Source organism: Drosophila serrata, unplaced genomic scaffold (genome assembly GCF_035046125.1).
Source record: "Drosophila serrata isolate PLE 108 unplaced genomic scaffold, ASM3504612v1 contig_160, whole genome shotgun sequence".
NCBI lineage: Eukaryota > Metazoa > Arthropoda > Insecta > Diptera > Drosophilidae > Drosophila > Drosophila serrata.
In genome coordinates this window covers 210,707-233,868 of record NW_028257058.1, presented here as the reverse complement: position 1 = coordinate 233,868, position 23,162 = coordinate 210,707, and the positions used below count along the sequence as shown (strand labels likewise).

The 23,162-nt window shown below is 38.8% G+C and overlaps 1 protein-coding gene across 18 annotated transcripts in view; it reads left to right on the top strand.

Annotated features, from left to right (window-relative positions):
• The first annotated feature begins 11,714 nt into the window (after positions 1-11,714).
• unc-13 (protein unc13 homolog) overlaps positions 11,715-23,162 on the top strand; it is a 38,560-nt gene continuing 27,112 nt past the window's right edge. For 6 of the 18 annotated variants that reach the window (XR_015270259.1, XM_086826341.1, XM_086826342.1 and 3 more), the window contains exons 1-2: positions 22,347-22,536; positions 23,058-23,134. Coding sequence is in view for 7 of the 18 variants with exons in the window: in XM_086826347.1 (XP_086682473.1) it covers positions 14,098-14,103; positions 14,162-18,787 (4,632 nt within the window). In the remaining 11 variants the exon portion in view is untranslated. Of the gene's footprint in view, positions 12,212-13,978; positions 14,104-14,161; positions 18,788-19,970; positions 20,434-22,346; positions 22,581-23,057; positions 23,135-23,162 lie in introns of those variants that run through there. The other 12 variants (XM_086826347.1, XM_086826348.1, XM_086826355.1 and 9 more) reach the window with 8 other exon arrangements.

The following is a 23,162-nucleotide window of genomic DNA, read 5'->3' as shown; positions in this document are numbered from 1 at the left end:
CTTCAGCTACCCTTGCTCTGTCGCGTTCATTATTTTGAGGGTGAATCAAATCGATTGCTGCAGAACGCGACTGCCTAACTCTTAATCGTTTTCTCTCAAGCCTATCTGCTCGTCTTTCTGCTGATTCCGCGTTGTGCATCTGCATTGCTCTCAGCCGCTCAGTCTCTCGGATGGAGGCCCGTTCTTCGTCAGTCATATTCGTAATCTTACGTCTTTTTGCTTCTGTATTGCGAGTACGACGACCCAAACTCGAATTTTCGGGTGGCATGACTTCGTTTCTTACTGAACCTGAACAAAAATATAAAATTTTAATCTCCAATTTCTTCTTTCAATGTTTTGAATGTTTGACAGGAAATGCTTCGATTCAGCTGGCTGCCTGTAGAGGGCGCAGCAGTAGGGGCACTGGGAAACGCGAAAAAAAAACTGATATATTCGCAACCGCAGATAAGCTATCAACATCAAAAGTCGACAATAACCGAGCTGGAACCTCAACGAATGTTGTGTCAAAATTTTGGCTTAAACGGTTCAGAACTCTTGAAGTCTATAAAGGAAGTAGACACGAACAGAGCATTTATATATATATAGATTACTAGCTGACCCGGCAGACTTCGTACTGCCTCATCCTGAAATACTGGCTATTTATAAGGTTTAAATTTGATATTCACAGACACACACTGTTAAAATACAGTCTGTTAATTAATTTAAAGCTTTCTCATAAACTATATTTTTTGTTTTGTTTTGTGGTGCGTAAATAAACAAAGAAGACGGGTTTCCGACGCGCGAACACGCGACGTATAATTGTCCATGCGCGAAACAGGGAAACTCCAAGTTGATTCCACAAACTTCTAACGACTGTCCTTGCGATTTATTTATGGTCATCGCAAAGGCCAGACGCACTGGAAATTGTAACCGTTTAAAATCGAATGGTAAGTCCGTTGGAATCATCGGTATCCGCGGGATCAAGACATCCTCTCCTTTGTATTTTCCTTTTATGATTGTCGCCTCAATGACGTTATTCATCAGTCTTTTCACAGCCAGTCTTGTTCCATTGCATAGTCGAGGTTGATTAATGTTACGCAGCATGATGACAACTGATCCCATTACATTTAGATTCGTCAATTTTAACACATTCATAATAATAATAATAATATGACACATATTCATCCTTTTTTTTTTCAATTATTGAGTTTATTACATTTATTTAGTTAGTGCTTCTCTGTAAACAATATTTGATGTTGTTTTATTTTGTGGCAGCAAAATAAATTGATTTTCAGGGGCTCCGACTCGCGATAGACCAACATACAGTTGACCATTAGTAAAACATTTATTTCGCAGATCGATCCCTACTAATTCAAAGGTTTGGCCTTGGGACTTGTTAATTGTTAATGCGAAAGATGTTTTTACCGGAAATTGAAGCCGTTTAAATGGGATTGGCAGATCAGTTGGGATCATCGGTATCCTCGGTATATGAGCTAGTTGACCAGTGATAATAGTTGCTACAATTAAATTGTCCTTTAACTCCTTAATAAGCAGCCTCCTCCCATTACACATGCTTGGAGGGTTTAAATTTCTTAAAAGCATGATTCGGATTCCGATTTTTAATGTCAATTCATGGGGTGGCAGTCCAGAAGGGTTCAACGAATTTAAAAATTCCTGTGGATAATGGACTGCATCTTCAATATTCGTTACAGTGTCGATCGATTTGTATGTTTTTGTTTGGCCGGGGACTTTTTGAACAATCAGATTATTTATTTCATTGACAGTATCATTCTTAGGTGATACTATAGCCCGAGAACACAGCCAATGGACGTCTCTTTCGTGCAAATTCTCGATATCAGGGTATACAGAATCTATTAAATTTTCCAAATTATGGAGTATTTGGCCTAGAGACTCATCCAGAAGAATGTCACAATGACCGCTTAAATTTGGAGTTGGAAAAATTCCTTCCCCAAGTTTTAGCAGTTGCTGTGGGAAATCGCTATCAGTGATTCCATGAAGATGAGCTCTCATATTTGTCCTTAATCCCAATGTCCCACATAATCAATGATGCCTCTTGTAGTAATTTACCAATAGGTCCATTTTTGCGTATTGAACATGTAGATTGTTGTTCAAGATTGACGAATAGTGGAAGTTTAAAAGTAGAATGAGCAGTTTTGCCATCCTTCAAAAGAGTTGCAGCATTCATCACAGCATCCCGCAAATGGATATATTCCTCGGACCGAAATTTCGTCTGATTCAATCTAAGAGGCAGACCTGATGCATCCGGCCAATAACGACATTCGATTCGAGCTGTAATCAATAGTTGGATTATATCTGATCTTCAGCAAGCTGTAAACGCGCTTCAGCTACCCTTGCCCTGTCGCGTTATTTTGAGAGTGAATCAAATCGATCTTAATCGTTTTCTCTCAAGCCTATCTGCTCGTCTTTCTGCTGATTCTTCCTTGTGCATCTGCATTGCTCTCAGCCGCTCAGTCTCTCGGATGGAGGCCCGTTCTTCGTCAGTTATATTCGTAATCTTACGTCTTTTTGCTTCTGTATTACGCTTACGACGACCCAAACTCTACTTCTTGGGTGGCAGGACTTCGTTTCTTACTGAACCTGAACAAAAAAATAAAATTTTTATCTCCAATTCCTTATTTCAATATGTTTTGAATGTTTGACAGGAAATGCTTTGGCTGCCTGTAGAGGGCGGTAGATGTAAGGTAGTTTTATTTAGAAAACGTTTGTATGGGAAATAGAAAAATACTGTTTTGAGGATTTTCCCGGCAATTAATCGAATTTTTCTCACCTTTTAAACCTTCCCTAGACCTCCACGAATAATTCAAGACCAAGATAAGATAAATTTCTTCTTTCAATATGTTTTGAATGTTTGACAGGAAATGCTTTGATTCAGCTGTCTGCCTGTACATTTTATTTAGAAAACGTTTGTATGGGAAATAGAAAAATACTGTTTTGAGGATTTTCCCGGCAATTAATCGAATTTTTCTCACCTTTTAATCCTTCCCTAGACCTCCACGAATAATTCAAGACCAAGATAAGATAAATCCGTTCAGCCATTCTCGAGTTTTAGCGAGACTAACGAACAGCTGTATATTTTTATATATATAGAAGATAGAAGATTAAAAGGTAAGTGACTAATTTGTTTTCGGTTAATAAATTGATTTGCAGAACTGCTTTTGAACCTGAACTCTTTTTCAACCTAGTGAACGGAAAAGCCATTATATATTCAGAAGTGCCTTGTTTAATTGGTATTTATATTTATGGAAAATATTGTTCATTTTAAACTAATATACAACACGGTCAACAGCCGGAAGGAAAGACCCGTAACATACGTTTAGGGGACATGCAAGAATTTGTGCTAAGAAAATTTGTGATAATCATTGAACAAATTATAAAGCTTACACGTTTTCCTCTGGGTTTCCTATCTGATTCTATTCTAAATTCCCCTTCGATTCCTTGTTGATTCCACCTGGTATTCCTTTAAGAGTCCTATCTCGTTCTAATCCAAATTTACCTACGGTTACTGCCTGATTCCATCTGGAATTCCTTTCTGATTCCGTTCAGAATCTGGTTCGAAATTAATTTCTTATTCAGGGGGGAATTCGTGTCGAAATTCACGAAAAATTCCTAGCAGGATTCCTTACTGATTCCTGGACAATTCCTCGGGTAATCCGAATTCAGGTTTTCTAACGCGTACTGTATAAAAATTCCTGAATGGGTTGTATGAAAAATCGTTTACGATTCAGGATGGGGGCCTCTCCAATCCAACCTGATTCAGACCTGAATCCAAAGGGAATGGTACCGAAGAGGAACAAACAAGTGCGTCTGTGTGCGTGAATATGTGTGTGATTCTGTTGGCAAGCGCAACGACGAAAAATAAAATTTTTATATTTTGGGTTGCTGACCGCTTATTAGGTAGAGAGGGAGACGAGAACGGTAGAACCCAGCAGTACCATTCATTAGTAAATAATCTACGATTCATCAACAGTCACGGCGGTGTTGTTGATGATACATCGATTAATGGCTATACAAATTGTTGATGAATTTAACATGAGCGTTTCATAGGCTGTCATCAACAACAATTAATCAATGATTCATGAACAAATTATCGACATTCATCAACAATTCATCAACAAATTCATCAACACTCATCAACGGCCCAGCCATGGTACTGTCACCGACTGCCGACAAGACTACCGTCGTAACTGTATCGTGGGCAGAGCTTCGGCTCGGTAGAAGTCTCAGTCGGCTGCGAAAATGCTGCGCATCTGAGAGTTGATGTCTCTCTAGCGACTCCCGGATGTGGACGTCCAGGAGTCTCTCTAGTGTCTTCAGGAAGGAGGAGGTGAGACTTATCGGTCTGTAATCCTTTGCTATGATGTGCCCTCTTCTGCCTGGTTTCGGTAAAAATATGACTTTTGCTTCCCTCCACAAGAGTGGGATGTGCGTCAGTCTTATACAAGCTTCATAAATGGCTTTTAGCCATCTGCAGATGCTTTTCTTGGCCGATTGTAGCATTTCCGGTATTATGCAGTCTGGGCCCGGGCTTTTGTACCTGTCAAAAGAATCTATAGCCCACTGAATTCGATCCGAGGTAATGATGTCATTCGTTTCCTCCTCGGGTTTCGAGTTCTCTCGTAGAGTCCCTGGGAAGTGGGTGTCAACTCTCTAGTGACAGCTCTAGTGACTCCTCAATTGTCGTTGTAGCAGTACCATCTGCTCTGTTGATAAGGGTAGGGCTGGTGAGCCCTTTGTCGAGAATCTTGCCTAATCTCGCCGTGTCCTTTATGTCTTCTAGTGACTCGCAGTAGTTTTGCCAGGATTCTTTCTTGGCCTTATATACTACTTTTTTGAAGCTTTCTTTCGGTGGGTACTGCCTCTTCGAGAATGATACCTTACATGGCTCTTGGAAGGCGTTGCCTTTGAGGTGGATTGTATCTTGATCCTACTGCCCTTTAATTTAGATTGAACAATTTCGCTCAATTTGTTCCAATCTGTCTTACGGGGGTTTCTTTTTGGTACCTGTTTATTTACTGGTGCCGTTAGGTCAAAGAAAATTTAACAATGGTTTGAGAAAGAGTGTTCTGTCGATACCCTCCAGTTCTCAACCCTGTATTTACCGTGTTCGATTTGCAAGGTGAGATCTAACACCTCTTCCCTCCCAACCCTTCTTTCGTTGGTTTCTGAACTCCCCCAGAGGGTGTGCCTCGCATTTGCGTCGCACCCGTCGCACCAGGGTCGTCTTCGTTTCTTCGGCCCTTTGCAGCAGCTTGACTACCGGCTCAGGCAGGAAGGGCGCGTTATGGACCATGTATGCCGATGCGATTTCTAATCCGCTGCCATCGGCCGCCACGAATCTGGCCACGGCTAGGTTAGGTGCGCTGAGATTGGGACAGAGGAAAGCATTAAATTGGTTCTTAATTACTATGCAAGCTCTCTATCCTGGGATCCTTAGTCCAGCGACTTGCCCGTCCCTGGTCCAAGGCTTCTGTATCATACCGATGTCGATATACCTCTCCTTTAGAAGGATCGTGAGATTAGCTGAAACGTGCGAGGTTAATCTGCCCGATTTTCGACATCGATGTTAGTTGGATGTCGTCCATGTGTTAGTGTCATCGACCTCTTCCAATATCTCGACCGGCTCGGCCAAGAAGACTTTTATCTTGGCCTTCCTGATGCCGTACCGGACCTTGTGGTCGTTAGCCTCCAGCTGCGGCAGGCAGCGCTGGTTTATCAGATAAGGTTGGCTCACCTATATCTCCTGTTCAGCTTTGAGGATGGTCCAGTCCTTTGTAAGGGTTCTGGGCCCTTAAATAGGCAATCACCCTGGCGTGGTCATATCGTCATATCTGATGACCCGGTGCCCCCTAACCACGTGTAAGGAGTCGAAGGAGGGGATGGGACCGGTCCGCATGGTAACCAACCTGTCGGTTACCATGTCGCCCAACTAGGCCTCAATCTCCTCCCACTTCTCCGACAGCAGGCGACCGTCATGGTGCTATCTCTGGCCACCTCGTCAAACTTTTTTGCCTTGCTGACAAAGTTTGTAGCTCACGGCTTGCTCTGTGGGTCCTTCGCCCTCTAAGGTGCGCTCTCGCTCACTTCCTGTGACCGAATGCGCTTCGCCTCTGAGGGCTGGAATGCCGATGGATCTGCCGTTTTGTAAGCCCCGAATTCCGCGATCTCCGAAAAGAATTTTGCCTTGTTCTCGGCGTCCCGAGGCTCGGTCTTGTCCTCAGCCTCGTTCTTGGCTATCTTGCCGAGAACATAGCGGGTTATGTTGACCCTCGCTCGTCTTTGATGGTGCGACATTTTCGCCGTCTCTGAGGTGGTGCCCAACTGAGCCCCACCTGTGTGTTGTGATTCGGGAATGCTACTTGCTCTCCCCTCGGATTGCGACTTCTCTTCGTCGGTCTCCGATACTATGTAAAATGCCGCGACCAATCTCGGCCTCAGCACCTCCTTCTCGTCCATCGTCGCCTGTTTTTGGGGCTTATCCTCTCCCGGGAGTTCCGAAGCTTGGTTCGTAGAAGTCATAACATATCATGAACACCCGCTTTGCTCGTCCTGGCAACCGCAGCGGGCCAGAGTATCGAAACAGGTCGACCGCAGCTTCACCCCAAAACAGCGGCAAGGCTACTTACGACCGAGGGTTGCCTGGCCCTGGGAAGGCTCCGTACAGACACAGCTGGATTAACCCCTCAGCTGCGAACCTGGAAGTCAGTGGGCACGGGTCGCTTTACACACCTGACTTGAGGGGAGGCTGTTTAGAGACTTTCCTAGGTCCGCCCTACTACAATTGATCTGCATCCCCGGTTGAACCTCGACTGGGGACCTGCTTCCAGCCGCCCTCATTTGGAGAGTACAGTCGCACTACCGATGGTGTACACAGTTACGGCAGATGACACAGTCATCCGTTGATCCCCCTGTGTACCCTATCGGCTGATGGCCCTGACCATATAAAGTATATATATTCTTGATCAGCATCAACAGCCGAGACGATCTATCCATGTCCGTCTCTACGCAAACTTGTCTCTCAGTTTTAAAGCTATCTGAATGAATGGGCTGGATCGGAAAACTATATCATATAGCTGCCATAGGAATGATTGAAAAATTAAAAAAAAAAGTATAGCATTTTCAGTTTACAACAGAATATGATCAAATTTAAGGTATAGCCACCTTATAATATTCTTCAATTTTGTGTTAAATTTTATGAAAATTGGACTACTATATCATATAGGGGCCATACAAACAATCGTTAGATATACAGGAATAATGCAAATATGTAAATGTAAATGAAACAAAGCAGGTATTACTTCATTGTTTTTTAACCCTTATTTATCCGGATGTAGTTTTTATTTTTACATGGACCTGGAGAATTTTACGGGGTAGTTTTTGCGAAGACAAGTAGTTGACTTGGCGTCCTCTCGGAGGCATTTGCTAGTGATGCCAGTACAGGGGCACCTAGGTGTTTTACTCTTGCCTGCATTAGGGCTGGGCACTGTGCACTGGGCACCGGTTGCCTCAGATTCATAGCATTTACTGCAGTTGCCGTTGGTGATGCCCAGCTTAATTGCATGCGCGGCAGCCAGGCGATGACCGGTAAGAATTACCTCTAATAGTCTGCAGTCTTTTAGGAATCGATGCAGTGCGTAGTAGCTGAGTTTATCATCGCTCTTTTTGCATATATTTTAGATGTTTTGCAGGTTGCGAAGTTACTTCTCCACCTCCTTTTTGCTTGTCCGTCTGCCCTCCTCTCCAACTCTCTTTGCAGCGTTCTTAGAGAGACTGGGACGTTTTCTGTTCTATCGTTGGCCAGTCCACTCCTTCCTTTGCAAGTTCGTATGCGGTTTCGTTTCCATCTATGCCAATAGATCCGCACTGACGTTATCGTGCCTAGAATATCTAGTGCGTCCCTGGTAGCCAGTACATTTTTGGAACTGACCGCTGACGATTGCATGGATTTAATCGCCGCCTGACTGCCTACAAACAGGTTTACCACCTCACATGGGCGGGCTACTGCATGCGCACTCTTCCGTCTTCCTGATGGCGAAGACTTCCGCCTGGAATATGCTGCATTGGCTTGGTAGCTTATACGACAGCCTTGTATCGGGGTCTGTACAAAATATGCCCGCTCCAACTCCTCCTTCCATCTTGGAGCCGTCAGTCTATATGTTGAGGTGTCCAGCATGGTCCTAAACCGTTTTCCAGTCTTCAGGTCCCATGAATGTTGATGTTTTCACATCAGGGCAAGTTCTAGGCGTCATATAGTCATATACACTGCTCATAATTCGACCAATTAAGCTGTGTCCGTATCCCTGTGGCGACATATTTCCTAGAGCTAATAGGCGTTGTGCAGCATTTCCCGCAGTCAGTTGCGGTGGACATCTAGGGGATCAATTCCAATTATAGTCTTTAGAGCTTTTGTGGGAGTTTTCCTCAGCGCCCCATATGCAGAGCAGTGCCTGCCGCTGGGTTCACTTCATAAGTTTCTTCCGTGGCTTGCCACCGCACTAAGACTCCTTATAGCAAAGTCGGACGCACCACCGATATGAAAACCCAGTGCTTCAGAGCAGGAGAGGGGCCCCATATGCTGCTGAGCATCTTGGATGCATATAGCGCAAGGGTGGCCCTTTTCACCCTCTAAAGTATTCCATGCCAACTTGCTGTCCAGTACAGTGCCAAGGTATTTGACTTGTGTTTTTGGTGTCAGCCTGGTTATATTGATTTTTGGGAGGATCCATGGCGGTACCTTGTGTCTCTTTGTGAAGATAATGAGGTCCGTATTGTCCGCATTGATACTGAGTCCTACCTTGTCTGTCCTATCACATATCTTCCTGGGGGTTGATTTCATTATCGAGCTAAGGGTCGATAGACAGACTACCGTGATAATTATGCTTATGTCGTCGGCATAGGTTTTTATCTTCGGGGCCTTCCTGTTGAAACTTCTGATTAGGGACCACTAGATTCCATAGGTGGGGCGATTGGACTCCGCCTTGCGACGTGCCTCTGTGCGGTCCTTTCTCTATGGAAGCGGTGGCCCAATCTGATTGTACCCGTCTGCAACTTAGAAGATTTTCTATCCAAAAGTTGGTTAGGGGGTGCGTGTTGGTCGCTCTTAGGCGCTCCATTATTGCGTCTGTGCTTAATGCCCCGGATATGCCTACAAAGACTCCGAGCGCATATTCCTTGTTGTGCAGAGCCTTCTCAGTGGTGGCTACTAACGAATGTAGCGCAGTCCCCACTAATTTCTCTTTTGTGTATGCGTGCTGGTTGGTTGACAGTAATCATCGTTTCTGATGTTTCTAGCGTCTTGAGTAGAAAGGTGGTGAGGCCTGTAGTTGGATTGGGACATAGCCCGTGCTTAGGCAAGCTGTGTAAATTGCGTTTAGCCATGGAGTAATGACCTTTTTGGTCGCCTTTTGAGAGATCCTCTGGTCTAGTTGCTAGTACCCGGTGCTAGGTGGTATCCTTCTTGTACTCCCTTAACAGGATTTTGTATACCTTAGTGATTATATCCTCTTTGGCCTGCTTGTCGATTTTGAAGACTTTTAGTCCTCTTCTTGGTTCTTGATATCTTGTCATGATGCGTGGTATGCGCCTAATGATTCCTTGGAGAGGGTCTCTAGGGACTTTTCTATATCTTCCTCGGATTTTACTGTGCCCGGACAAGTCGCGAGTTTAGTAGCAATGCACGTTGTACGAGGTGAGGCCTGTACAGGTGTGTTCCTCCCCCACGTTTGCATTATTTAGGAAAGTCGAAAGTATGAAGTCTTAAAGTGACTCGCCTCTGTTGTTTATATCGCTCCTGAGTTCTTCTGGTGGAGCTGGCCTATCGTGTTCCATGTAGCAGGAAGCTACCAGTAGGCGCTTCTTCTTGCTTTCTAGAATCACCCTTGCTCCATGCCAATGAGGAGTTCCGCCTGCAGCTTCCCTAAGGATGTACCCCATTTCTCTAAGGACATGGGTACCTGGCTCATCTCCACTTGACAGGTTGATCACTAACGTCAGGTCACAGTCTTCCTCCTCTTCGGACTCGTTCAGCGTCAGGTCCTGAAGGCGTCAACGATGGTTTCCAGACCCATGTCCCAAGCAATCTTCCCGTATCTGGGATACAGCATGTCCTCTGCCTGCTAGTTAATCTGGAGGAATGCGCATTGGCCCCCCTCTTTGGGTAAAGAGCTCGTAATGTGCAGTACCTTCCAGCCTGCGGTTGGGATGTCGGGATTCTGACGCTGAAGCAGCTTCAGTTCTCGGATGGATGGGATTAGTTTCCTGTTCGCCAACTCCAGATTGGATCCGTCCCACAGTGCTTCCATCTGGCCGACCGCTTGCGTCAGCCACTTTCTCGTCGGGGCATCATTTGGATTTTGACCCCATTCAGCCACCCGGGACCATCGAATGTGGGCATGGGCGCTACAGGGTCTTCCTCCATCCGCGTAGTTAATGCCGCACATGAATCAACTTCCACCGCGTCTCAGTGATCTTGTCATTCTCATCGCTCCTGTCAATGAGTGCCACGATCAAGTGTCGTTTGGTCACCCTACTGGCCTTCGCGATTTTCTTTTCATTGGTTGGTACTTGGTTTAAGCGAGCGAAGGAGGCGTTCTTCCTCTTCTTTCAAAAGCTGCACGCTCTTCAGGTCCGAGTCTTATAGACTATGGCACCCTTGCGGCTTATCTTCATTTGCTTCGTTTTAGTGGCAGTAGCATTGTAACTGACGTGACCTGCTCCCGTCCAATCAAAAGTGTAACCGCTGTCGTAACGCAGGGAAATTGCTCCCCTCCATGCCCGCTGGTGATAGCAGTTTCGGTTAATTTTACGGGGAGCCACCAACTCGCGTTTTATGCCTGCCGCCAGGCACCACCAGCCATTGCTAATGATTCATTTCCTCCAACTTTAAGGCGGGAGGAATTGAATCGAAGGCTAAGCTTGACACTGAATTAGCCTCGGACAGAGTATGCTAAATTCGTCTCTTCCGCACATTATTGGTCATGGCAGAATCTTTAATTTGACATATATATGTGAAAGATCTGCAAATGAGAGCGAGAGGAAAGGCCAACCGTTTTATACTCTTGCAGAGTGTTATATGTTCAGCCAAAAGTTTGCATCGCAATGAAGGAGCCATCTCCGACCATATAAAGTATATATTATTGATGAAAAGCTGAGTCGATTTGGCCATGTCCGTCTAGCCATCTGAATAAAACTTTGCAGTTAGTCTTCTATATACTGTCACTCGTAAATAAGTCGAAGCGGGCCGGGACGATCGGAAAATATTTAGAAAAAAATTATATCTTTTTCAGTTCTCAACAGATTTCGATAAAATTGTAGATATATGAATTTATTATTATTCTTGAATTTGGTGTTAAATTTGTTGAACGATCGAAAAATTAATACAATTAAAAGTTACAACTTTTTGAGTTTAAAATATAATTTCATAAAATCGAGATATAGCCAATATTATAGAATTTTGATTTTAATTTTATGAAAATCGCACGACTACATCATATTGCTGCCATAGAAACTATCGTTAAATGTAGAGGAAAATGCCAAACTGTGAATGTAGAACTGTAAATATTGTATGTACAGGTGAATTTCACTAATGATTTTTAACATTTACTTATACAATTTATTTTTTATATTATTGCAATCTACAAGGGTATACAAGCTCCGGCGTGTCAGTTTTCTTTATTTTTTATTTCTTTCTTTCTCGCACTTCGCTTGAGGAATATTAAAAGTGTGCCGTCAGGAATTTCCTAAAGCCATCAAACTTTCTAGTATTTTTGATTTCGTGTCAACGGCGCTCACGAACAGCCGTTTTATACTATTTTCCTCTCGCTCTTTCACTGCCTTAAAACTGTGTTTTACCCTCACCGTACCGTACCTAAAGTAAAAAAGTATAAATAGATAGAAAAAAAGAACATTGACTAACTTTAAAGCCATATAGAAAGACTCAAAATGACAGTACACGCCATCTCTTCGGTGTTTCTCTCACAATGCAATGCGCATGCTCTGCGCTTGTTGGAATTCTTGGAATTCGGAATTATACAATACAAAATAAGATATTTTCATTCTTTGCTGTGTAAAATAATTAGAAAATAATACTCCCGAGGTTTTCATTTGAATGATATCAAATGTTTCCGTTATCGTTATCTCAAGTGAATTTTGAGCGTTAAAAACTACGTTTATTGAATGTGGAAGCAACAATCAAGTATGTTTAACAATGACATCGTGAAAACTTAATCTTCAGCTTTATTCGAGTTCGAGCTCGATAATAACAAATAATAATAACAAAGAATTGCATTACTACAAGCAAGTTGCGGCCTGAAAGTATGCTAATGAGAGACTGTTTAATGGAGTAGTGTATGTATACAAATACACAGGCATGTATATGCTACATATATATATGTACATATATACAAGAGCCCATATGGATGCATGCTTGTAGAACATACATACATGCATATGTACATATGTACCTAGAAAGGTTTGACCTACTGCAAATTGCTTCAAAACTAAAAAGTTAAAAAAATGTGACAAAAAAAGTTCTCCGATCATGAACGAGTTTGTCATAAAGTAAATGAGAGAAATGTCTATACAAAAAAATGTCTTAAAACATATAATATTTGTACATCAATGATATAATAATATATTGTATATATGAATATATATGTATATATTTACATACATACATAAAAACTGGATATGTGAACTTCATGGTAAAATTATTTGATGTATTTATTTTAAGTACTAGTACCTTCCTAATATAATGTTTACATACTTACATATGTATGTATGTATGTATGTATGTATAATAAATATATTGCATGCATATCCATCCTTACACACAAACTGGATATGTGAACTATATGGTAAAATTATTTGATGTATGTATTGTTCGTAGTATTATTTTCGTAATCAAATGTTTACATACATATGTATGTAAGTATGGATGAATTTTGTGAAACTCGATTTGAAATTAAAAAAGTTATTTAAATTTATTATATGTATACTAATACAACACAGTTTTGAAAGACAGGACCAGCTGTTCCTATGTATTTCGCTTATACTTGCCAGCAGCTGATCGCTGATTAGAAAGTACATACATATGTACATATATATATGTATATACATACACATGTATGTACATTAAATTGTTTGTAAATGCAGGGACCTATTCGGCTGTAAAACAGAGTAAAGACGAAAAACTCTAGAGGACTTACATTATATAAATATATGTATCATATATACAGTTAAAAATGGGTTTTATTGTATATCAGAGCTCCTTATTGAACTTAATGGTTGCGTTCAGCAGAACTGATCAGTGATAGATTTCTATCGATAGTTCTGCTGAACGCGTATGATCACTTATCATGATGCAACAAAAATATCCATTATAATCAGCAAAAAGCGCGCGTAAAAATAGTACGCTAGTGCGATGAAAATAATAGTAAAAAAAATTAATACAAACCAAGGAAATATAAATTATAACTCACGAAATGGCATCCTTAGTTATTTTGTAATAATTAGTTATTATTTATAAATTATTTCTTTATTTTCAATTTAGTTTTCTGTAACCACGAATGCGCAGTGCATGGTGATTGCGGAAATTACCAAAATAAGCTTTAAAACCTGTATTTTCAATAAGAAGCGGCCACATAAAGTAACAAATTATCTGGTCAAAAACTATTGTCTAGATATCAGGTTGTTCTGCTGAACGCAACCAATGTGAATGGTGAACATAATAACGAATGATGAAGATAATCCCGAATTTCGAAGGTGAAGATAATGACGAAATGCAAGCAATTCGCTTTTAAACAAGGTAGCGATTCGCTTGATGTTCGCTTCGTCTTCGGCTTCATCTTTATCTTTAATACGCGCTCTACTTGCACCCTTAAAGACTAACTAATTTTCGTTGACGGTTAAGACGAAAACTTGGAATGAAGTTTCAAACTTGTAATAATATTATTATTCCCAGGTACATCTATCCAGCGCTACAATGTCATCGTATCAGTTGATTCATGAGCGAGAACGGTTCGAAGCAATAATTAGTCCCAGATAACACTACAAAAAATTAGTTATCCTTTTCAATACACAATGACGGTGAGTCGATATCACAGCTACATATTATTCGTATTAACATTTTGTTTCTTTGTAATAGCACTACGCAAGACATGATGACTACTTTATGAATAAACAAAACGGTGCCTTAACGTCAGACACCGGTCATAGATCTTCTGGGGAACCAATTAGTAGCAGTAGCATATATTACAGTAACACAACACTCCAACAAGAACCAGAACAAGTATATAGTGATACAATATTCACAACGGCAGACACAAATCGCAGCAATGAATTTTATGAGTGTTATCAAACGAATACGGAAGATTACCAGCAGGAAATGGAAGTACACTCTTCGGTTGACAATTGGTTTCACAGTAGAGCATCCAACGAATACTGTTATGGTGAGGAGGGATTTGAGTACGCAGAATTACCTAAACTTAAGGGAACTTCAGCGAAACTATTGCCAATGTTGCCATTTAATGAAAATATCAATGGATCTGGATCTGATATGGAACTAGGGTTGCAAGGTATGTGCGTTGAGACCAGAAAGGCAGATGACAATTGGCAAGTGTTACCATCGTCAGGTGATGAGTACGAATACCGATATATCTCTGCAAATCATTTTAATTACTATTATGCGAATTATTCATCAAATTTTAATCAATCATTATTAGGATTCGGTGCTGAGGATTTGTCGGAATGCAACCATGGGCAAAATACAGTCGCGCCATACAGCGCGCCCCGGCCGTACACTTCAATGTTACCATTAGATTACAGTGGGTACCATGAGTGTAACTACCATTCTGATAATCTATCAACATATAGCGATACACCGCCGATAAGTAATTCTCAACTAAAGCTGCAGAATCAAAGAAAAATTTCATTGATGATGGCAATGACAACGGCTTCTGTAATAGCATCTGGTGAGACCAGAGTGCCTGTTCACTCTATGCATTCAAAGAAATTGATGCCAACAGATTACGGTAATAATGGATTTTTGGCGAAAGAATGCAGTGACACTGGCCCTCTAGTTGCTTTAAGTGCTATGACAACGACAACGACGACCACGACGATTCCACCAAAAACTAGAAAATTGCCAAAACTTCTACCAACAACGCCGCATAATAAATCATCGCTTCATACTTCAATCATCACAAATATTACCGATGCGACACTCCCTTCCCCACCATTATTAAATTGTACAGCCGGGAAAACTCATCGGCCCAAGCAACTGCCAAAGTTGCCAACAACAAAATTTGTAGCCGAAACTAAGAATTCTAATTATCCGACGTCTTCATCACCTTCAGTTGCACTATCATTGAGTCCATTGGGTGAAAATACAACATCTCCACTAGTTGCGCCAAGAGTTTCTGAAACAAAAGCGTTTCACGAAGATAATAAAGTAGATTCATTCCCCGATCGATGTTCACCAGTAAAGCTTCCATTAAATTGTATAAACCAGGATCTAGAAACTGATGAAAATGAGAAACGCTATTCATCAGATCTAGATATTGACAGAAAAGTGTATTTAGAAATTAAAACGTCATCCCAGTCTCCTCCTAAAGAGCCTTCATATTTGAAATCTGAATCAGAAGCTTTATTTAACATATCTGATTATCTTCAGCCTTATACATATTTCGACACAACTAAAAAGCACCCTATTGTTAGCAATACGACTGCCAGTACTTCGATCATTAATGAAAAGTGCTCAAATAGTGAAGAGCTGATCAGCAGTGTAGGCGATACTGCACTATTGATGGAGTTTAAAACAAGCAATTACCAAAACTCAGAATTCAAACCAACGACCACAATTGAAAGTGAATCTTCAAAGCTGTCGTCTAGTAGTTACCTCATTAATCCAGATTTTGCTAATTCAACAATCAAAAGTACTCCTCATGAAGTAGACACAACAAATTGTAATAGCTCTTACAACACGTTGACACCAGAAATTTCAACAGATTTGACAACTATCAAAAATGAGATACTGCTGCCATCCTTAAGTTATCAAACAGAGACAGTGTTGCCATCTATGAATAATCAGACGGAGACTGTAATACCACAGATAAAAACACAAACAGGAATTGGGTTGCCAAGCCACGATGCCTCCCCTTCGCCATCAACGTTAACATTAACATCCCCCATTTCATCGATAATAGGACCTCCTATAGTCTCTTATACCGATTATATGAAACAATTTGATTTACCAGATTTGCCACAGCCAATTGTGGAATTGGAAACGTGTGGAAGTGATATCGCTAAATCATTTGCTTTTATCACTGATACCGATAGCAAAACAACCAACAATACAACTTGTAAAAAAGAATTAGATGAAAATATTGAGATGGTGCCAGTGCCTTCATATCTAACAGAATTTTCTTTATATGAATTGCCGAGTTTTCCAACAACCATCGACGATATCGCACCAATTGACATAGTATATTCAGTAGACTCTCCAACAAATCTTACCAATTATGTTTCAACAACTGAGGAAGCGTCAGCTAACAACATTCAATCTTCAGCATTCGATGACACCTTCTATGACACTTTTAACGTTGATATCAAAGAACTGACTGCCTCTGTTGGAAATATTCAAACAGAAACAGATATTCTTACGACAAATATGGATAATAAAAGTTTATCATCTGTAGATCATAAGAGCAGTAACGCAAATATTGATTTAAATCAGAACCTTAATAGCTCAGGACTTGGTGGTTATTACAAGCCATCCTCCCAGACGCAACAAACAGCAAAAGGAATGGCTTCTACGGCAACAAGTGTTCTCGGTGGCTTTTCTAAAGGCATTAAAGGTGGATTAGATGGTGTTTTCAGTGGTGTCAGTTCAGGCACTATTGAAGGATATAACACTAAGCAGCAGCACACCAACAATTCCAAAAAAGGGTTTGGTTTTAATTTGGCATCAAAACTAGTGCCTAGTGTTGGGGGATTGCTTTCCAGTTCGGGTTCCAAAGTACCCTCAAAAGCTGAAACGGAAACGGAATCGACTTTTCTTGCTGAAAATGTTACTCATCTAGACACCAGTTCTTCTTCTTCAAATATTTATGAGAATACAGAACAAGAAAGTTCCATAATGACGCAAGAGGCTTCTTTCTACAAAGATCAACGATCATCATCAATTGTGCCAATAAAAATGCCAATCTGTGAAAATTATAATGAATACAATGATGACGATTTGAATTTAAATAATGAAATTATGAGTATGGGAATGTACGACCATGAAACTGAATATGTTATAAGGGAAGAACAGGAGCCCTCCATAATCGAAGTATCGAGCAGAGATAATGGATATTATATATCCCAGACTAATATTACAAATGAAACAAATTTGGTTATTGAACCACCTATTATCCCTGAGTCAACGGAAAAAAAAGGAGTTATTAAATCTGTTGGAATGTTCGGCTCCATTTTAACTAAGGCCGCTGCAGCCGTACAATCAGCAACGCAAGCTGTCAATCAGGGTGCATCATCAGTTGCATCAGCTGTAACGCAAAAACCGTCGACAACAAATATAACATTGCTCACACCAGTTAACAATCCAAACTGTTTGGAAAGTTCCTCCTCTAATACAAATTCCGAAGCCAAATTTGAAAGTTACGGTTATAACTATCAGCAGAGCAATCAAGATACAACCTTGTCAAGCTGTCATTACTCAACCACTGGCGATGATTATGAGAACAGTAATGTGAAAATACACGAATATAGTAATAATAGCACCTATAGTACAGAATTTAATGAACCAGTCTCAATCCCCTACCATGTTAATGGTAATCAGAGTACAAAAATCCTTCCAACGGTGCCGTTAGCGGGAGCCACTGGCAAAAAACTGCCCACTATCAATGGTAAATCGGGACTTATGCTAATGAAACAAATGCCAACGGAGATCTATGACGATGAGTCCGAGACTGATGATGAACTATTAGATCAGGTTGCAATTCGATCAATGAATTCGGAACCGAATTATCTTATTGATAGTGGGCAGAATGATTACTATATGGATCTTCAGCAGACGACACCGTCTTCGAATCAGGGTCAAGGCTTGAACGGTTACTATGAGCATGTCAACAATGGTTATGACTATCGCGAGGACTACTTTAATGAAGAAGATGAATACAAGTACCTTGAGCAAGAACAGCTAAAACAGAATCAGCCAAAGACCAAGAATGATCAAGCACAACAACAGCAGCAATTATCATTAGATTTCACTGACGAAGAACATCGACGGGACAATAACGACGATGACTTCATTTACGATAACGAAACCTACCATAGCGAAGAAGACAGCGGCAATTATCTAGACGAAAGCTCTAGTGGTAGCGTTGGTCCTATCCAAAATCGGCAACTAATAAAAATGGAAGTTCACCAAGACTCTAATGTAGAGTCGCCTATATCTAATTCTGCCAGTATCCCTGCTGCCCCAAATATATCTCTCCACAAACAAGATAGTATTATAATTGAGAATGATCATGATGAGCAAGCCAGCTTTATGAATGAACCAGACCTCATAGAACGAGATGAAGAATTAAGCGACCAATTGACCGATCTCACTGACTTAAATAAGAGAATGCCGCAAAAGAAGAAACCTCTACTGCTGCGCGGTGAAACCGAAGAAGTTGTGAGCGGACACATGCAGATGATCAGGCAATCAGAAATTACAGCGAAACAACGATGGCACTGGGCTTATAATAAAATTATCATACAACTAAATGTGAGTACTCTTTCTTCCTTCTTTATAATCTCTTAGTGTACTTCCCCTTAAAACATATATAAATTAATATAGGTTAAGCCGTGGGCCTTTATTACGTACCAAATTTAACACCCAAATTTAGTTTATTTCGAGAACTAAACTCCCACTTGGAAATTAAATATTTCCTAACAGATTACATTTTGGCAAGGGGCCGTACTCTTGCTTAAACGTAATAATTAGTTTCAAATACTCATAAAATGAAATGAAAAATACTGTTTGCAAGTGTTTTATGTATAAAACTGCTAAATTAAGATTTTATTAAAAAGTACATGAGACCACCGTTACTTTCTCTGAACCAGAAATTTGTACAGAAAGGGTTTATAATAATAAATAATGGTTCGGCTTTTATTTTGCTTCAAAACAAACAATTAATAACTAAAGTCATTTTTGTAGTTTGGTTTACTTCTAAAAACAACCAAATTTGCAGTTTAAAAACAAGGCAAAACCCATTGTCAAAATAAGGAAAACCAAAATGCTTCGAGCTAGATTTATAAAAAAAAATTTGCTGATAAGTTGGTTTCCGATAGTGGAATTACAAGGTATTTGAAGGTAAAACGTTCCGAATAATTTCTGTTAAACGTATGTATTCGGGTACCTACGTAAATTAACATAATGCAATTCGTTGTGGCAGCAACCCGCATTCAGACTTTGAATAATCAGAATATGGTAACAATGTCTTATTCTCTGTCAAGAGAGTATTATCATTTTTCAATACTATTTGTTGGCAGTATGTCCAAAAATTTTGGGATTACATTTTTATACCCCTGCAGGGTATTATAGTTTCAGTCAGGAGTAACCAACGCAGTGAAGGACCACTTAAAGTTTATACATATATTCTTAATCAGCATCAAGAAATTTTTATCAAATTTTATCTATTTTATAGTATTAAATTATATTAAAATAGGACTACTATAGCATATAGCTGCCATAGAAACGATCAAGAAATTAATGCAATAAAAAAGTTAGAACTTGTATAGTTTTTAACATATTTTTATCACATATGAGACATAGTTATTTTGCATTTTCCTAGAATTTCGATTTTAATTTTATGAAATCGGTTAACTATATCATATAGCTGCCTTAAAACTAGAACGCAAAATTGTATAGGGGAAGAAAATTAAAGAAAGCATTATTTAAATTTTGTTTAACATATATATGTATAATTTTTATTGTACTAATTTCTAGTGTTCAAACTTCAATCTGAAAGGGTATATATTCGGCGTGCCAATATCAGCTTCCCTTCTTGTTCATTAATTGCTTGTTAAACTCCTTAAACAATTTCATAAAATCTATTGTTATTATTATTCGTCTGAAGGGTATTAACATTTCTGTCTTGTCAAACAAAAACAAAGGTATTTTTTCAATTCGCGTTTTAAGTCTAAATTGAGTTTTTTCTTGGAGCACAGGCAAACTACTTGCTATTTACCCTTCAGAAACGTCGGACTGTAATGCATTTTCTATGTACAAAATTTTTCGATAATACAAAGCATCATGAGCATGCCCAAGATATAACAAAAAATGTTCTCCTCAATAAATTAGAAGGGCGCCAATCTATGGCTGAACGCACCCGTAAACTTAGCCTTATTCTCACATATCAAACAAAAAACGTAAGTATCATGCTTGTTTGACACAAAAATAAACTAAATTTAAAAGAAGAAAGGAAGCTAACTTCGGCACGCCGAAGTTTGTATACTTTTGCAGACAGAACTTCGATCACTAGGAATTTATACATTATAAATTATACATATTTATGTTAAACAATTGTTAAGTAATGCCTGCTTTCATTTTATTCACATATATATATATATATATATATTATATTTACAGTTTAACATTATCCAACGATCGTCCTTTTTTCATAATATTAAAATTAAAATTCTTAAATAATATTTAAAAACAGCTATATCTTAAATTTGATAAAATTCTGTTGAAAACTGAAAAAGTTTTTATTTTTAATTGTATTAATTTCTCGATCGTTCCTATGGGAGGTATATGAATAGTAGTCCGATTTTCATAAAATTTTACACAAAAATTTAGAATATAAAATGGATATTTCTTAAATTTGATGAAAATTTGGTTGAAAACTCCAAAAAGTTGTTTTTTAATTGTATTAATTTCTCGATCGTTCCTATGTCTGCTATATGATATAGTAGTCCGATTTTCATAAAATTTTACACAAAATTGTAGAATGTAAAATGGCTACATCTCAAATTTGATGAGAATCTGTTAAAAATTAAAAAGTTGTAATTTTTTTAAAATTATTTTATTGTTCCTGTGGCATCTATGTGATATAGTCGTCCGCTCCGATCTATTCCGACATATGTATATACAAGTTAGATTATATAGAAGACTAACTGCAAAGTTAAATTTAGATAGCTTCAAAAGAGAGACTAGTTTGCGTAGAAACGTATCGACTCGGCTGTTGATGCTGATCAAGAATATATATACTTTATATGGTCGGAGGTGAATACTTTACTGCGTTGCAACCTCTGATTGCAATTAAAATACCTTGCAAGGGTATAAAAATGTGTATTAGTTTAAAGAAAAATAATTTTTGTCAGAATATTTGATAATCTGGGATATGTGAACAATGTTAGTGTTTAATACTGCAATGTAATGTAACTTTATTATTTCTTATACAGTCGAATCCCGATAATTCGTACCCTGCTAAATCGAAAATCGCGATAATTCGTAAAAAATTCTGTCCCCTTGAAAAAAACTCGTTAATTCGTAAAAATCCCATACATTTTGGTCCCCTCGTTAATTCGTAGTATTTGGCGCAACGCAAAGAATATTGAACCTCTTATAAATCGTAATTTTGTTTCGAAACCTCTTATAAATCGTAATGCGATGCGAAATATTTTGTAGTTAAAGCGACGTTAGATTTTGCAGACATCAGAACGGAGAAGAAATTTTATAGAATTTACAAACCAGAGCATTAATTCCTCAACTTAAACATTATTTTTCGACTCATGATGTGCCAAATAGTGTGTGACAACCTAATAGGTTTAGAAAACGCAATGGAAAAAATAAAAGAAAAAAACACGAAGCAATCAAAAATTACCAATTATTTTAAAGCTTGAATTTTCGTTTTTAATAATTTAATGTTTCTGCTTAATTTTGTTTGTTAATTTTTTGTTTAATTTTCCATTAATTTGAAAAACGTACAAATGAATGTACATATTTATTATGTTTGTTTAACTTTAATAAAGCTAAATACATATGTAAACATGATGTGAAATGTAAAAACCCCTTTTATTCGACTCTTTCATTTTTGAGTCCCTTTAAATAGACATCTCGATAAATCGAATTCCCGTCTAATTCGTAAAAAAAGTGATCCCCTTGCCATTTCGAATTATCGGGACTCGACTGTATATATACAATTTCTTACTGTAAGGGTGTATAAACATAGGTTCTCGCAGTTAGCTTTTTTACTTGTTTCTCCACTATTGTTACCAAAGTTCCGGACATGCGCAGAGGCCCTCAGTTTCACACTCAATTTTTCTCCTACATAAAAGGTGTTTCTCGTCTGTATTCAGAAAGCTTTTGTACTAAAAGGAAACTTTAGTTTTTAGTATGCAAACGTCTACAGCTAAGGAGCAAAGCACTCTTGCTTATTTTCCGTGTGACTCCACAAAGCCTAATCTTGGACGCAGCAACAGAGAACCATTTACTTACTTTTTAACGTTTCTCAAAAAACATTGTAGCGAGTACTATCATTTTTGCATTTGGAATATATTTGTCGTATTTTTAAGTAAAAATAAAAGGCATTTGAATACAAGTTTCACATAGCTAACAGTTGTCGGTTGTGTACATACATATACAGATATACAAATTTAATGTACAACTAAAACTGTGCTGATGTACATACAATTTAAAGAAATTTTGTGATTTGGCTTTGGAAAGCTTGCAACAACAAATATTGCAAAAATAGAAACCTAACATTTAAACTTCAACAACTTAGTGTTGCATTTTAAATGTATCTTTAAAAAGGCAAATGCAAGTTAAACTTAAAACGATGTTTTGGATATACATATTAGAAATTTTATGTAAAATTAAAATTAAATAAAATTAAATTTGCAACCTTTACGAATTAATATATTCTGTACTGACTCCTAAAATAAAATAAGAAATATAATTTGCTTTTATGCCTTCATAAAAATTTCCTCAAAAATACGTCATAATTGTTTTTTTTTTTATTAATTAATACAATACAAAAATTCATTTTTAGGCAAATTTGTTATACATTTATTATAGGCAACCATAAAATTTCAGCTGATTAAACACTGGCTTTTTTTGAACTTGACCGTATGTATATTTGTTCATAGCTATGAAG